Below are 17,366 nucleotides of genomic sequence, written 5' to 3' on the forward strand. Positions count from 1 at the left end.
TCTAATGATGCAGTTTCTGGCACCACCACTGGAGCGCTGTTGACTGTCTTGAGGGACAAGAGGCCTTGCAAAGGGATCTAGATAATTGGAGCACTGGGCTATGATTAACAGGGTGAAATTTAACAAGACCAACTGCCGGATTCTGCACTTGGAATGGAGTAATGCTGGGCAGGAGTATAAACTGGGAGAGGAGTGGCTGGAGAGCAGCCCTGCAGAAAGGCATGTGGGGGTGCTGGTTGATAGCAGGCTCAATAAGAGTCAGCCGTGGGCCCTGGCAGCCGAGAGGGCAAACCTCGTCCTGGGGTGCATCAAACACAGCGTAACCAGCCGGTCAAAAGGGGTGATCCTCCCGCTGTATTCAGCGTCGGTGCGGCCTCATGTCGAGCGCTGTGTGCAGTTCTGGGCCCCACCATTTAAGAAGGATGTGAAGGTCCTTGAATGCATCCAGAAGAAGGCAACAGAACTGGTGACAAGGCTGGAAGGCATGTCCTGTGAGGAGCGGCTGAGGACTTTGGGCTTGTCTAGTTGGGAGAAAAGGAGCCTGAGGGGTGACCTCGTTGCTCTCTACAGCTTCCTGAGGAGGGGGAGTGGAGAGGGAGGTGCTGAGCTCTTCTCCTTGGGATCCAGAGACAGGACACATGGGAATGGCTCACAGCTACATCAGGGAAGGTTCAGACTGGGCATTAGGAAGCATTTCATTACCGAGAGGGTGGTCAAACACTGGAGCAGACTTCCTAGAGAGGAGGTCAATGCCCCAGACTTGGCAGTGTTTAAGAGGTATTTGGACAATGCCCTTAATAACGTGCTTCAACTCTTGGTTGGCCCTAAAGTGGTCAGGCAGTTGGACTAGAAGTTTGTCATAGGTCCTTTCCAACTGAAATAGTCTATTGAATTCTATTACATTCACCAATTACGTTGGCACATCTAACCTGCAGACAGGAGGGAAAATGAGCCACAACATGGAGGAAGAGGGGAATCTGCTTACCTGGCTCTGGAAACAATCTGTAATTGCAGGGGTGAGTGATGGGAATAGCTCTCTGGCTTGACTTTTCATCTATAAAATGAAGAAGTTTGTGCTTCCACCAGGAATATAGTGAGGATAAATATGTGCAGATTTTAAAGATATTCCATTACGAGGTCAAAGTGAGTGAGTAAAACAGAGCTTCTGCAAGTGTTAGTGTGCAACAGAAGTAAAAGTGAGCTTGCTTTTCCAGTAGGCTTTTCACGTGTGTTTCAACATGTCTCTCTTACTTTTTGTCACCTGTGGCACAGCTATAAAGAAAAAGGCAAGCTGAACTTCTCCAAGATGTCAGCATACTCCGTGAGTTTCCTTATCCAGAACCACGAGGGACAATCTCTGTTCATACGAGGGAAAACAGTCGCGCAGACCCTTGAAAACTTTTTTGCCTCTTCACATAGAGAAATCTGTGAAGAGCACACTCCTGTCTGGTTCAAAAATACCCATGGCATGAGGAAATTTATGAACCAAATTGAAAAGGAAGTGAGTATCTGAGTTGAAGCAAGACTTGGGCTGCAAGGTTTAGAAGGGGCTGTAGTTATCCCACATCTGTCTCAGTTCACGGGTATTTGTGCTTCAGCTGTAAGAACTGACGGCTTTAGACAAAATATTTTCTTCCTCTGTGACAAATCCAAAGAAACTGGGCCTGTTTGGTTTTCCTGTTTGCACAGCTGGTTTCTAGAGGTTACCAGTGCCTCTTCTCAGTGCAGATATTTCTTCCCCACAAGGAAAAGATAAAAGATTGCATTTATATCAGTGCCTGAATGGCATTGTGATACTACATGTAAAGGCAATAAACATTTTTTTAGTCATTTTGATATGCAGAACCAAACCCAAAAATTCTTATTTAGAGTAGACATCTCAGCAGCACTTAAAATGGCAGCACTGACATTGCAAACAGCATGGACTGGAGTTGGGGAGAAAATCAGCCTTTCTGCTCCACATCGATCACATCCGATCAGATCCAGCCCAGCTAGCAGAAATCCAATTTGCAGTCGTTATTTCTGGCAGGGAATGAATTAACAGCCTCAAAATATTAAATACCTTTAAGCACTTTGCAAGGTGTCCAGAGAAGTCAAAATAAACACAAAGTTTGCGTTAATGTGCAGAAGTTAGGGGGTATTATATTATCCTGTCCTAATAGCTGAGCCAAAGAAATGTTCTTTCCAGGGGGCTGCATTGGGAAAAGACTTTGTGGAGGAGAAAAACCTAACTGGTGGTGACACAGAAGAGAATTAGGAGGAAAAAGGCTTCAGAGAAGCCTTTCAAGATCTGCTGTGCCTGGACTGTTTTTTTTTCTCCTCCGAGCAATCTCGCCAGACCCTTCTGTTTTCTCTTTCTAGATCAATGTGGAAGAGGCGACGGAGATATGGCACAAAATGAAGAAGTTGGATGGAGACGCAGAGAAGAAATACAAGATAACCTCTGATGGTGAGAGAGGACAGATGTCAAATAGCCTTCAGATAAAGAGCTGTAGTAGAAAATGGAACGGATTCATACTTGTTTCTGGCTGTGTGCCAGGAATGAGCATCAAAAAGTATAAAATTTAGGTTCTCCTGCCACTAGCTCACCAGGGAGCTCAAAACAGGCCCAAAGGCTGGAAGTTTGTTCATTTCTCCTGTGCAGCCTCAGAAGATGGTGCAACTGTTCAGCTGTGTATAATTGGCAGCAAAATATTAGAAAAAAATAGCAAAATATCCCAGAATCCCAGGTTGGAAGGGACCTCAGCGATCATCTAGTCCAACCTTTCTAGGAAGAGCCCAGTCTAGACAAGATGGCCCAGCACCCTGTCCAGACGACTCTTGAAGGTGTCCAACGTGGCCGAGCCAACCCCTTCCCTGGGGAGATTATTCCAATGGTGACTGTCCTCACTGTGCAAAGTTTCCCTCTGGTGTCCAATCAGAATCTCCCCAAGAGCAACTTGTGTCCATCCCCCTTGTCCTTGTAAAAAGGACTCCCTTGTAAAAAGGAAGTCTCCATCTTCTTTGTAGCCACCCCTTAAGTACTGGTACATGGTGACGAGATCCCCTCTGAGCCTCCTTTTCTCAAGGCAGAACAAACCCAGTTCTCCCAGCCTATCCTCATATGGCAGCTTCCCAGTCCTTTGATCATCTTGGTGGCCCTTCTCTGGACCCCTTCCAGCCCGTCCACATCCTTTTTGTACAGCGGGGACCAGAACTGCACACAGCGCTCCAGGTGTGGCCTGACAAGCGCTGAGTAGAGCGGGATGATGACTTCTTTCTCTCTGCTGGCGATGCCCTTTTTGATGCAACCCAGCACCCTGTTGGCCTTCTTGGCCACAGCAGCCACTGTTCGCTCATGTTGAGCTTTCTGCCCACCAGGACCCCCAGGTCCCTTCCCACAGAGCTGCTCTCCAGCCAGGTGGATCCCAGTCTGTGCTGCACTCCCAGATTATGTTTCCCCAGGTGCAGGACCTTACACTCCTCCTTGTTGAACTTCAAAATCAGCAAATAGCAAAAAAATCAGGAAGTATTAAAAAAAAAAGTGTGAGAGAGTGTGCGGATGAGTGCGAACAGTGAGTGTTTGTTCCTTGCTGCTGCCTGCGTGTCCTTCCCTCTTGCTTCCTAGCACGTGTGCAGATAGTGCCAGAGGTGGTTCGTACTGGGGAAAACCTTCCTTGTCACTTTCTTTGTGCGTTAAGAGCTTTGGAGTCATCGGTGTAGCTCTCCTCCCGTGCAGTCAGGCTGGTTTGGGTTGAGTTTTTTTACCCTTCATACAGCCAAGGGAGACAGAGCAACATCTGGGAGCAATAGAGATTTTTGCAACCCCTCCAAACATCATGCAAATTCCAAGCGAGAAATAGCACCAGAATAATTTTTCTTTTTAAAAAATTGTCTTGTTTTAAAGGTCACGGTGTTTTATAATGAGAAACTTACCCTCTCACTGACATGGCTTGTTCGTTCTCTCAGGGTATTTGAAACTTTGGCAGCTCAGCAAGCCTCAGCTCTCAGGGTATGATGCCATTTTTGTCGATGAAGCCCAGGACTGCACTCCAGGTGAGCAGTGACGGGAGACAGAGCTGCAGCCTTCCTAAGCACTTTTGAGGATGTTCCTGTGCTCGGGGGTGTGTGAGAAGGGGCACAATTGAAAAAAAATTTCCTTTCAGCTGTAACATAACTCAGATCCTGGTCCCAGATCCTTGTAAATTCAGTAAGGCAGCTTGTGAGCGGGCTACAAGAATATACGTGCATCAGCTTGAGGGGTTGCTTTCAGTTGCTTTGGGTCTCCAGACGTGCCATCCAGACCCTTTTGCTATTGCTTTGCTGCTACCAGGTTAAAACAGAATACCAGCCTAGCTGAGGATGTAGTTTATTACGAGGGTGGTGACACATTAAATGGGTCGGATATGAGAACAGCAGAGCTGCTCCATCCCACCCTGGCACTTGGTGCAAGTCTTGCCCATTCCTTGCACCATCCTATCGATTCCTGAGTCATGTAGCAGAAAGCTGCTGGCTTTCTTTGCCGGGGATTTGGGGAGCGGCTCTCTGTTGCAAAGCAAGGTGAACTGATTCCGCAGAGGGATCTAAGTGGACAAAACTGTGTGCTGAGGAGCAAAAGAAGGGGGACAGAGGAAGGCCTTTTCAGTGGATATTAAGTCAGCTCAAAGGCTTCGTCAGACCATCTCCCACCGGTATTCACCGGACACCTGGTCTTGCAGGCGTTCAGCTGTGCTTTCGCAGCTGAGTGTGATGTAAGTGGTTGCTCTGCCAGTGTGACTGAGCCTTGGACAGGCTTGGTTGAAGTGGACCGAAGGGCTTTCTGAGATGGGCACTGAGTCAGTGGGCACACGTGCAGCACGTCCGGGTCACTGGGGATGGGTGGTGGACTTGTGCTGCGCTCACATGTGTGGGATTAAGATGCCGTGCAGCTGCTGTCCAGAACAAAATACCATCAGACTAAAATAGAGGTAGGACATTTGTAGAGCTCCCAGTCATGTGCGTGCTTCCCTCTGCTTCTCCCCAACTTGTCTCCTGCAGCTGTGTTGACCTCTTAAATGCTGTGAGTCATCAGGCAAGACCTCTTGCCTCTGTATAGGCAAGAGATATTGTATAGTTCACTCTTGGTTTATGAACAGGCTCCCTCATAATGCTCTGATGTTTTTCTGCAGCCATCATGGATATTGTGCTGTCGCAGACGTGTGGCCTAATCCTTGTAGGAGATCCTCACCAGCAGATCTACACCTTCCGAGGCGCTGTCAATAGCCTCTCCTCAGTGCGTCACACCCATGTCTACTACCTCACTCAGGTAAGATGAGGGTCTGCTGCTGTCCTTCCCTGGACAGATCCCTAATGCAGTGGAAAACGTTTCACGTCCTTCTTCAAAAGGCATCTAACAGCCAGACTTCTTGAGTTTGTCACCGTGGAGTGTTTGCATTGCCTGGGTTAGTGGCACACTTTGCTGTTCACACTCTGTGCTGCAGAGCTCCTTTGTGCCTCTTAGTACAGTGATCCCATCACTAGGAAAGCCCTGTGGCTTGAGAAACGGGTACTGGGGTGGAGACCTTGGTATATGGCTTATTTTAAGGAGATTCCCTTTTCTCTGGGTTAGTTCTCAGCTCCAGCTGAGTGGGCAGGGGCAGATATCCCCCTTGCTCCTATTGCCAGTCAGCTACAGCAGCGGGTCCCGTGCAGAGAGATGAAGGAATTAGGAGCAAGAAGATGAATTTTCTTCTGGCCAGTGACCTCCTTGAAATAAAACCATGTTGAATAAGGAGGACGTATTTGCTGGCTGTACACACAATCTTTTTTTTTTTTTTGGCGTTGTACAAACTCCAGCATTGCCACCTCTGCCGACCAGTGCCCCTTTGTCCGTGATATCTCCTGCCCTGTTTATCTGCCAAAGGCGTAATTTTCATGAGCGGCTTCAGCTGATCTGAGTTTGCCCTGGAAGAGAGCTCCTGCCTTCTTTCAGCACAAGTGATGCTTGTGTCTCCAGGACCTAACCTGCTGTTATGCCAAATGAAAGCTCACCCGGATAAGTTTTTTAGCCTGATTAGGCACATGGCTACACAATTCTCACAGCTGATAAAAGGGAGGAACTATGCCTTTGGGAATTCTTTGCAGAATGAATTGGCTTAAACCAGCAATATAAGCTGTAGCGCAACTTGCTCCTAAGCCAGAACAGCCACCAAAACACCCACCTACCTGAGCTGTCTTTTTCCTGCGCACCATGGCAGCCTTGCCAAGGGGTAGGAGCTAGGGACAGACACATAGGAACGGGGACTGTGTTTATTTGCAGTGGCACATCTTGTGACAGCCTCGGGACCAGCCTTGCATCACCTTGCTTGTGGAGTCTTTTGGGTAACAAGATTTTCCACTTCTCTTTGCTGGTGGAGGTGGTGTGCTCAGCCAGGCACTGGTGTCTTTTAATCATGGTGTTCCTGAAACTTGATTACAGCTTTGGCCTCATGGTGCTTTACCCTCATGGTGCTTTGACTCTTGGCTCCAGATCTACAGATTAGGAAACCATAAGGAGCAACCTCCAGCCCTGCTCTGCTGCTCCAGTCCAGCAGCCCAGCCAAGTGAGGGACCTGGCTGCTTTCCTGCCACCTCTAGCCCCTGCCCTGCTGCAGGACAGACATGCCATATCGCGTTAACTTACTGGGGAAGAGTCTTGGCAGTGGCAGCTGTTGGGTTAGAGAGGCTGGAAACCATGTTTTGCCCTGTATGATAGTCCCATCTCACAGCACAGTTCCTGTCGCCTTGGGTATAACAGTGACCAGGGCTTCTAGGAATAATTTGGGGGGATTTGGGTGCTTTTTCTAAGAGAAACGTTGTCCAGAAGGTTGGTGGGAATTGTATAGTTCCATATATAGTAATACTTTTGTAGGTTTTAACAAGTTCCTCTTCTTTTCCTGCTGTATCCTTCATTTTTCCATGTAGAGTTTCAGATTTGGTCCTGAAATAGCTTACGTTGGAGCAACCATTCTGGATGTCTGCAAGAGGATCAGGAATAAGACATTAGTGGGTGGAAACCAAAAGGGTAAGTCATGTCAGTGTACTGGTCAGCTCTGACTGGGAGTCACACAGCTATGGCATAATAAACAAAGTGTCTCAGGATTAATCCTGATTTATGAAGATCTTTATGTTTTAGATACCTGCTTTCTAACTGGCCTGGCTAACTGGGAATTTCTTCATGCAGGTGATGTGAGAGGTAGCATGGAAGGGAAGATAGCAATCTTATCACGAAGCAATTTTAGCGTATTTGAGGATGCTGTGAAGCTTACTGGAAGAGAGAGACAGATTAAAATACATGTGATTGGGGTAAGGAGAAATTGCCAATGTGTCTTTCACGTCCTAACCTCAAGTCCCCAAGCCTGTTAGCACTTGCACAAGCGACACCTACATGTGTCCTGAAATAGGTCCTGAAATAGATCTGCTGTTGTCTGTAGTACCTAGGTTTAAAGCTAATATTCAAGGAGAAAGCAGCAATCTGTCGTGTCTAGGGAAATATTATTTGGAGCAGCTGTTCCTCAGATCTGTGCAGACAAGGCTCCCTTTTTAGGCTTATCTGTCCCTTTTTTCATCAGGCTCAGGTGAGATGGCAGCAGCTCTGGTCAGCTGGATGGGGCAGGGGCACAGGGATGTACAGCTGTAATAAGCTGCTGCAAGTATTGCATTAGATGGGGCACTAATGTCTGCCTTTGGCTGCTGGCAGTGGCACAGCGTTCCTGCATTAGGGGAGTAAAAACCAGCTCTAATTGCAGGCTGAGTGTAAAAAGCAGTGAAAGGCAGTTGGCTGGGCCATAAGGGAATAAATATTTTTCAAGCTCTCTGGAGAGACGAAGACGATGCTTGAATTGTCTGAAGCTGATCTTTGGACTTGCAGGTGCCACAGAGGGCTGTGCTGTGCTCATTCCTGAATTCCAGTCCTAAAATAGAATCATATAATTATAGAATCATTAAGGTTGGAAAAGGCATCCAGGATCACCAAGTCCAACTGCCAACCCAACACCCCCAGGCCTCCTAAACCATGCCCTGAAGTGCCACGTCTACATGGTTTTTGAACCCCGCCAGGGACGGTGACTCCCCCACCTCTCTGGGCAGCCTGTGCCAGGGCCTGACCCCTCTGGCAGTGAGGACACTGTTCCTAGCCTCCAACCTAAACCTCCCCTGACGCAGCTTGAGGCCGTTTCCTCTCGTCCCGTCACTGGTGACTTGGGAGCAGAGACCGACCCCCCCCTCACTCCAGCCCCTCTCAGGCAGCTGCAGAGAGCGAGAAGGGCTCCCCTCAGCCCCCTCTTCTCCAGGCTACACCCCCCCAGCCCCCTCAGCCGCCCCCCAGCACACTTGTGCTCCAGACCCTGCCCCAGCTCCGCTGCCCTTCTCTGGACACGCTCCAGCCCCTCCAGGGCCTTCTTGTCCCGAGGGGCCCAAACCTGAGCCCAGCACTCGAGGTGGGGCCTCCCCAGGGCCGAGCACAGGGGCCCCATCCCTGCCCGGCTCCTGCTGGCCACACCAGTGCTGACACAAGCCCGGGGGCTGGTGGCCTCCTTGGCCACCTGGGCACTGCTGGCTCATGCCCAGCCGGCTGTCAGCCAGCACCCCCAGGGCCTTCTCCGCCGGGCACTTCCCAGCCCCTCTGCCCCAGGCCTGGAGCGTTGCCTGGGGTTGGTGTGACCCAAGGTCAGGACCCGGCACTGGGCCTTGTTAAACCTCACACAACTGGCCTCGGCCCATGGATCCAGCCTGCCCAGGTCCCTCTGCAGAGCCTTCCTGCCCTCCAGCAGATCGACGCTCCCGCCCAGCTTGGTGTCACCTGCAAACTCACCGAGGGCGCACTCGATCCCCTCACCCAGATCATGGATAAAGACATTAAACAAGGCTGGCCCCAACACTGAGCCCTGGGGAGCCCCGCTCGTGACCGGCCGCCAGCTGGAATTAGCTCCGATCACCCCAACTCTCTGGGCTCGGCCACCAGCCGGGTTTTACCCAGCGAAGGGGCCACCCAGCCAAGCCATGAGCCGCCAGCTTCTCTAGGAGGGTGCTGGGGGAGACGGTGCCAAAGGCTTTGCTAAAGCCCAGGCAGACACATCCACAGCCTTTCCCTCACCCACCAGGCGGGTCTCCCTGTCACAGAAGGAGGCCAGGTTGGTCAGGCAGGGCCTGCCTGTCATGAAGCCGTGCTGGCTGGGCCTGATCCCCCGGCTGTCCTGGTGAGTGCAGTCAAGATGAACTGCTCCATAATCTTCCCCATGATGGTCTGTTCCCCATCTCGATACGCCCAGGAAAGCCTGGGAAAGTTATGTCACCTGCATTGTTGTTGAGGGAAACTGGGATTTTCAGCAATGTTAACAGCTTGAGGGAGCAACAGTTCTGAGGTTTGCGCTGAATTTTCATCTGCAAAAAGCATCCCAGTATCTGAAGAGCGTGTGTGTGTGTGTGTGCACGTCTACAGAAATTCACATGCTTGAATTGCAGGGAAGTTTTCAAAAGGCTCTACATTTCCAAAGCCTCAGTCATTAGTCTTCAAACTCTGACTCATCAATACCTGTGATTTAATTTGAGATCTTGTTCTGCACCCAGAAACATAGAAGCGCATGAACAGTTGTCCTAGTGCTGGATGTGTTTGAGGGAGAGCCTGGTCTTTTGAATTTTAGGCTGATATTTTCTTTTTTCCACTGAGAAACCGCGTGTTACAATGGAATGAATGTTTGAACTGTCTACATCCGGAAACAAGGTGGTGGGGGGGAACTTTCTGCATAAAAATTATCAAAGTGAAGCCTTTTGTTTCAGTTTACGTTGAAACTTAATCATTTACAGTCAGTTTAGCCAGTTTATTGTCATTGTGGTAGCCCATCACTTCAGGAATGATGATGTAGCTGGAGTTGGTTTTCCTGCAGAACCGGGTGGAGTCAGCATTTATGGCACAAGCAGACTTTTAAAGTTCATTTTAACAAAGGAACCTGTAGTGATTGGAAGCTAAAATGGCCAAAATCAAAACTATTTTTTTGTTAGGGAATGGGAAAACATTGTACAACTTTTTTTTTTTCTTTGAAAAGACATTGATCATAACGTTCTGACGTAGCTCTGTTATATGCCACTCCGACAATGTCCTGTTCTCTCTGTCCGTCAGCAGATTGGGCTGGATCGTTGATTTTTCAGCTGCTTTTGATTGTCCTACAGCCCTAGGGATTTTGGAAAACCAGCTTCCTTCTGCTTTTTCAGCACATTTCCATTTTTCCCTCCCTCTTAACTCCAATAACCACTGGGCCCTGCCAGCTTATCCAGAAAGTCTAGACAGCACCTTTACTTCTGTATGTTAAGATAAATTGTTGATTGTTTTAGGGGCTTGTCCGTTTTGGCCTGAGCAGAATTTATGATATTTGGAAGCTCAGTCAACCCGCAGGTGAACGGGAAAAACGTGAGTATGTTCTTACCCTTCTTTCTGTGCACGATCTTCCCTGCAACAGCATGGATTTTTTAGGTTTTGCTGCGGTGATGGAAAGTAGCGCACTTCTCGGTCATCTATTTTATGTTTCCTCATGAAGCTATCTGTTGAAAGCTGACTTCTCAATCATGGCTTCTCGTCATGGGCTGTGCTATTTTGGCTGCTTCAGTGGCTGCTGTCAATACCAGAAATGCCAAAATCGTGGGGCCGGTGTCGTGCAGCCCTCCCCAGCTTTCCATGCGATGCCTTATCTTGAGCACAAGAGCCCAGTAAACTCATAGGCTGGTATTTTGCCCCTACATTTTTCTGATTTGGCTTCATTTTTCTTAGGTTCTAACTGTTTTGTTTTGTTTTTAAACCTGGTGTGTTGAATCCTCTATCACATGCTTTCTTTTCACTGATGGATATCATTTAGGGAATAAAAGATTCATTAAAAATCTCTTAGCAGCAGTAGGCAAGTATTATTATATATAGGGCACAGAGACAAACAAAAGACTTATTGAAGTGACACGAGTGATTGATTATATGGCTGTTGTTACTGGTTCTTTGGAAGGTGAGCTATGAGGAGAACTTGCCATCTGGGTAAAAAGAGAGAATAATGCAGGTTGGAAGGGCTCTGGGTGTGTCTCTGCCCTGACCCCCTGCTCAGCCACTCTGAAGTCACGTTAGTGTCTTTTCAGACTGCTCAGAGTCTTTCCCCTTCAATTTCCAAATATCTCTGGGGACGAAGGTTGTGCCGACTTTCTAGGACACGTGGTGGAGAAATGAGTGAGCTCAGTGAACGTTTGCTAGCTGCTCTCTCCTGAGCTCCTTAAACTTCCATACCCTTCGTGGTACACCAGCGCCATATCTCAAAGTGATGCTCTTTTGTGAAAGCACCCGCTCCAATGAGAGCATCAAGCTTTGATGGTGTTTTGCATCAGTAAAGAGAAAATCCTGAGTGAAAAAGCCACCCATCACAGATCAAGGAGTATATCCCAAGCCCCTGCATCCCACAGCAGCGGTCCATCGCTGCACCGCACTTGCCTTCCCTAATACTCTGAAATTTGAGTAGAATTAAAAAATGCTGTTATATGTGTCTGTGTCGTGGTTTAGCCCCAGTCAGCAGCAGAGCACCACGCAAATTCTTGCTCACTCCCGCTACCCCAGTGGGATGGGGGAGGTAATCGGAAGAGAAAAAGCAAGAAAACTCATGGGTGCGATAAGAACAGTTTAATAATTAAAATAAAACTGTAATAATAATAATAACAACAATAATATAATGAAAAGGGAAATAACAAGAGGGAGAGAGAGGTGAAACCTGGGGTGGGGGGAACCAACCAACCAACAAGTGATGCAACTGCTCACCACCTGCTGACCGAGCTGCGACTGCTGCTTCCCCTGGCCAACTCCCCCCAGTTAATATACCGGGCATGACGTTACATGATATGGAATATCCCTTTGGCTAGTTTGGGTCAGCTCTCTTGGCTGTGCCCCCTCCCCTCCCAGCTTCTTGTGCCCCCGGCAGAGCATGGGAAGCTGGGAAAGCCCTTGACTAGTGTAAGCACTACTTAGCAACACTTGATAGCTACTTAACAACTACTAAAACATCAGTGTGCCATCAACACTGCTCTCGTACCAAATCAAATACACTATACCAGCTACAGTGAAGAAAATTAACTATCCCAGCCAAAACCGGGACAGTCTGTCAAATAAACTCAGGTCATCTGCTACTTTCTTTTCAGTAAACCTTGTTATACAGGACTCCTTTATAAAAAAATGGGAAGAAAAGCATGACTTCTTCAGTTTAAAGGACTATGCAGAGCGCATCGATGACAAAGACCTGGAAGTGAAGATCGCGATAGTGGAGAAATACAAAGAGCGGATCCCTCAGCTGGTGCAGAAGATTGAGAGCAGCCACGTGCCACGAATAGCCATGGCAGGTAAAGCCAAGCTGTGTTTTCGATAGAGGATCAAATTCAGGTCTTTTTCCAAGCCAGCTTCAGTGCTGAATCCACCTCGTTCTGCAAAAAAAGCTACATTTGGATCAAGTCACTCTTTTAGGGAGAAAGGAAGTTGAACAGCAGCTTTTTGGGTACATCAGGGGCTCCAGGGGGGAGTTCAGTGCAATGAATTTGCCGCCAAAGGATTGCTCAATGTGACTTTGCTAAAGGCAACTAAACCTTTAGACACAATATTTCCTGCAGTTGGAAATCACTAGGACTTTATCCTCCTTTGTGGCATTCCTGTTGTAGTTGCCTTGCAACTTGCAGACTAAAATGTGGGGAGGGGGCAAAGCAATCAAGTCAAAAATTCACCAAATAGAGAGCATTCCTGTTTGGGAGTTGGGACTGGGGCTCAGGCTGCTGACAACTAGATGTTTTCCTTGGCAGGGAAGTTGTCTTCAGCAGTCTAGATTCCCAATAGAGGTGCTTTGCTTTTGATTCATATTTGGGGTGAAGTGAAATGAATGCAGAATAAAATAATTTCATGTCTCACAGCCCCTTGTGAAATTAAAAATACCATTATTGCCGTAATGATTGACCTTTTTCCCTTCCTGTTCCCCACACGCGCCGATTACAGATTACCTAGTAGGTACTGTCCACCAAGCCAAAGGCATGGAGTTTGATACAGTGCTGATTGCAGATGACTTTGTGAAAGTACCATATCTGGGCGACATTTACAATAGAACCAACTTCAGTATCGGTAAGGGAACAGCTGCCCGTGGTGCCTATCCTGATCTGAAAGTGGGAAAGCAAAGCATGCTGCCGGCATTTGTCCTGCAAGCCCGCGCTGCTCGGTGGCATCAAGTGCCACTGGCGGTCCTAGTGATCATTGATCTCATCATAGTTTCCTTCACAGCGAGGTAGGGGCAGGGGAATATTCCTCCAGTCAAGCTTTTAGCTGTCTAGCAACAAAGACCCAACTCCACACTTGGGAAGGACGCTGCTTTTCCTTGGGTGCCACAATTCATGCTTTGGAAGAGCTGGTCTCTTCCCAGTTTGCAGCGTGGAGCCTGCAGGTTGAACCTAGAGATTGAGAAACTCAGTGCCAAGTCTGTGCCTGAGAGGCAGGAAAACACGAAGCAGTGAGCTGCTTCTCTGGGCATGTAGAGTCCTGCCTTTGCCTGGAAGGGAGAACAAGGAACGAGGCAGGAGCTATCAGTGGTGTCAGGAGCTGCACAGCGAACGCAGGAGAGCTGCACAGCTGCTCTGCAAGTTCATGCTCTCCCAGAGAAGCACCAAGTGTCCTTCCAGAAGTACTAGCGGAAGAATTAGAAGAATGGCAGAGCTATTCATTCTTGTTCTCTAAAGTTATTGATGATCTTTCCTCCAACCTAGGCATGTATCCTGATGATGAATGGAACCTGCTCTACGTAGCAGTGACACGCGCAAAGAAGTGTTTGCTAATGTCAAAGTCCCTGGAACACCTTTTAGCATTGGCTGGGGTAAGTGAAATCTTTTGAAGGTAAACAAATCCTCAAGTGGGGCAATTTAGGGCCCTGATGCCTGCACTTCATAGCACACTGCACCAAAGCAAGCCGTACTATCCCGCCGAGCAGCCCTGTGAGCCGCAGCAGTTCCTTAGCTTGAGGTGTGAGCGCTCCAGAGGCAGAGCAGATGGCCGGGGAGGGCGAACTCCCAGGCATGCCGCTGTCTTGTTGGGATTTGGAGTCTCGAGGCAGCTCTGCAAGCAATGACATCTCGGGCAGGATGGGCTGCTGCCAGTTTAAAAGGCACTGGGAGAGGCAGCACCCATTATCCCTAAAAATTTCCATATCCCTGATTATTATGTTTGGAGGGGGGATGTGTGGTATAGAAGCATAAAAGAAGTTTGCATAAGATTCACCCTGATCCTAAGATTCACGCTGAGCATGGACTATGCCCTGGCTTGTGCTGGCATAGCTGAGGTCACATTTTTTCCCTGTCCACACTGCTCTGCACCATGATTTTGGTAGCGAGACACAAGGTTGTAGCTTTTTTTTCCATAGTCCTTGCATTTGGGTGTTGTCTTCCACAGATCCTCACTTCTTAATTCAAACAAGTAGGTTCCCTTTTCTGATGGCAGTGGTTGCCAGCTCTTACTTCACTTCCTTCCTCGCAAGCTGCTGCTGGCTTCTGCTTGATTTTTGTTGTCACTGGGTGTTTGGGGGTTTTTCTTATTGTGTTGGGGTTTTTTTAAAAAATCATCTTGCAAGTCATTTCCCTGGGAGTTTAAAAAAAAAAAAATGAAACAACCTGTTCCAGTATCTCAGGTCCCTCGGAGTGGTGTGTTCCTTCTTTTCTCTTGATTCTTAGGAGCATTTCTTTCGGGTGGAGCTGACAAGTGAGGCTGGGAAGGACGGGGCTGCCATCGTTTGCTCCACGCCACAGTGTGCAAGAACACTACAATCCCAGCTGGTTGTGAAGAAGCTCCCTTTGACTCACGTATGTCCCTTCCCTGGGCCTTTGTGATCAGGATTCTGAATCAGGAGCCTTCACGAGCCTCTCCAGCCGCTTGCGGGGCAGCTGTGCTCCGTGATTATTCTGAACGATTGCACCAGGGAGGGACAACCTCAGTGCTAAGTTTCAGTGAAAGTGAGCAGGGAAAGTCCCGTAGCTGGATCTCATGCCCATAGCTCCCCAGCCCATTACTTCTGCCCACAGCCCCGGCTCATAACTGGGGGTGAATTCCCGACCGCATGATTCAGGGCGGTGGTGCAGTTCCCACAGATCTGCTCAAGCCTTGACCTCTCTTCTGAGACTAATAGTGGTCTCAGGTGGGGCTGGTTTTGGTATTTTGTTGTGTCAGATCCCATTTCTGGCTCTTAGAGCCTCTGCGGAGGCCATCGAACATCTGTCTGGGGTTGGCAGAGCACCCCTCGCCCCTGCCAGCCAGCTGGAAGTGACTATCTGGCTTTTGGGCCCAGTTTTGTCTTTGGTCCCACCTTCTGGCCTGGGGGTTGATCCTTGCCCAGAAGGCACGGTGATGGTCAAGCTTCCCTAGTGCCGGGATCTGCAAGCACACAGTAAATCTGGTGGAGTTCCGTGTCCACAATAAGAGATAGCAGATGTCAGCAGGGGACACGAGCACCGAGACGGGCAAAGCCTCGTCCATCACCAGCACAGACCTGCACAGGGACACTCTGGTTGTCGCAGCTCTCAAACAAGCTGTCCTGCAAGGGATTTCTCTGCAAGGGGGGTGGCAGGAGATGCTCTGGGAGTATCGTTGCTCTCTTTCCTGGATGTGAGTGTGTTGTGTCGAAGGTTGGAAGCCTTCCTCCAGCCTTTCTCTTTTCTCACATCTCTCTTTCTCCCACAGAGCAATGGCAGCAAGGATGCAGGTGGCTACCTTTGCCACGCTTGCATGAAGCAACGCTTTGGCTCTCTGACACCACTGATCTTTGTCCCAGCACTTCCAGAACAGCCCGTCCAGCTCTAATGAAGCCCTTCATCTCCCCAGGAGCCCTTGCTGTGCCCTGGAGCCATCCTGGGCACGGGATGAGGCCTGTTGTCACATCCCAACTCCAAAATCAGGTGGATACAGGAGCGAGATTTTGGACCCACCTCCAAGAAGAACCCTCCAGGCTCTCTGCGAGGAAGTGTGAGACTTTTTCTCAAGCCCTGCCTTGCCCTCCAGGAGCTGGTTGGCGCAGCCTGCATCGCTGCACAGGAGAATATGCACTATATAAACTGTATCGGACAGGACAGCTTTATTTTATTTTATTTTTTTGAGCATTACCCCCAGTTACCTGTCACCAGGAAAACACCTGCAGTGACTAAACTGCCAGGATATTCCAGCCTCTTCCATCATGTCACGCCTCTGATCCATTGTAAGAAGAGAAAATGCTAAAAAGTATGCAAAAAAAACACTTTATTCCTAGAACATAGACTTTTTCCTGGAGCCTGTGTTAATGCGGAAAATTTCATTGTCAGCTCTGGGAGGAAGTCATTGGTGTCTCCCAGCTGAATTAATTTTCCTTACATGCAGCAAAGGGGTTTCCCCAGACTCTATTTCCCTTCTCCCTGCAGCAAACCATACAAGAAGAAGAGAGGCAGCGTCTGAAGAACTGCTTTGGGTTGGTTTCAGTCTAATTCAGCCGTAATTCTTTCTTTTTTCTCTTCCCTTCTGTTAAGTTGTCCGGGGGGGTATTTATTTACCAGCCATCACAGTAGCAGTAGTGCCAGGAGCATGGTGGTCTTGTAAATCAGATAGTGCCTTCTCCATTTGGAAACACCATGACTTGTACCAGAGCCCGTGTCAGGCAGAGATCAAAACTGAAACTGATTTAAAAAGGGATCTGCTCTCGGATGTGGGCCTGGAGCCAGGAACCATGCCTGCTGGAGGAAGCTCATGCATCCTGTTCGTTTTCATGGTTATTCATTGACCATGAAATAGGTGTAGTAGGTGCTTCGTTGGCTTTGCTTTCACTTTTGCAGCACCGATTCCAGAAAGGTTGCCTCTGTTCCGCTTACCTAAGTGCAGGCAGAAGTTCACCCAAGATTTGGACAATGGATGTAACCTCAAAGCTTGGGGTGGGCATTGGCCCAGGCACCTCCAGCAGTCCCTTCCAGCCTCACCTGCTTTCCAACCACCCCGTGGTACATTGGGGAGAAGCCGTGCTGCTGCACCCCTGTTTGGTCTGTTGTGCATCCAAAGTGCTGTGTCCTCCAGCTCTGACGGTCCAGAGCAGTGGCACAAACAGGAGGACAAGACACAGCAGCAAGGAAAGGATGTGGAAATTAAGTTGTTAGATCACAGAATGACAGAATCCCAGACTGGTGGGGGCTGGCAGGGACCTCTGGAGCTCACCCCGTCCCACCCCGTGCTGGAGCAGGCACACCCAGAGCAGGGGCACAGGGCTGCGTCCAGGCGGGGGATGAATGTCTCCAGGGAAGGGACCCCACAGCCTCCCTGGGCAGCCTGTGCCCCTGCTCTGGCACCCGCACAGCAAAGGGGTTGGCCTCATGTTCAGGTG

The 17,366-nt window shown here is 49.0% G+C and overlaps 1 protein-coding gene across 7 annotated transcripts in view; it reads left to right on the forward strand.

The window, feature by feature from the left end:
• FBH1 (F-box DNA helicase 1) overlaps positions 1-16,273 on the forward strand; it is a 35,884-nt gene extending 19,611 nt beyond the window's left edge. For 6 of the 7 annotated variants that reach the window (XM_075081774.1, XM_075081777.1, XM_075081776.1 and 3 more), the window contains 12 exons: positions 1,273-1,501; positions 2,362-2,449; positions 3,949-4,035; positions 5,148-5,284; positions 6,922-7,021; positions 7,181-7,302; positions 10,327-10,402; positions 12,154-12,351; positions 12,992-13,114; positions 13,750-13,856; positions 14,707-14,835; positions 15,710-16,273. In XM_075081774.1, coding sequence (XP_074937875.1) covers positions 1,273-1,501; positions 2,362-2,449; positions 3,949-4,035; positions 5,148-5,284; positions 6,922-7,021; positions 7,181-7,302; positions 10,327-10,402; positions 12,154-12,351; positions 12,992-13,114; positions 13,750-13,856; positions 14,707-14,835; positions 15,710-15,829 — 1,516 coding nt within the window. In that variant the 3' untranslated portion in view covers positions 15,830-16,273. Of the gene's footprint in view, positions 1-1,272; positions 1,502-2,361; positions 2,450-3,948; positions 4,036-5,147; positions 5,285-6,921; positions 7,022-7,180; positions 7,303-10,326; positions 10,403-12,153; positions 12,352-12,991; positions 13,115-13,749; positions 13,857-14,706; positions 14,836-15,709 lie in introns of those variants that run through there. The other variant, XM_075081781.1, reaches the window with a different exon arrangement.
• Positions 16,274-17,366: the final 1,093 nt, after the last annotated feature.

This window comes from Phalacrocorax aristotelis, chromosome 1, assembly GCF_949628215.1.
Source record: "Phalacrocorax aristotelis chromosome 1, bGulAri2.1, whole genome shotgun sequence".
NCBI classification, from domain to species: Eukaryota; Metazoa; Chordata; class Aves; order Suliformes; family Phalacrocoracidae; genus Phalacrocorax; species Phalacrocorax aristotelis.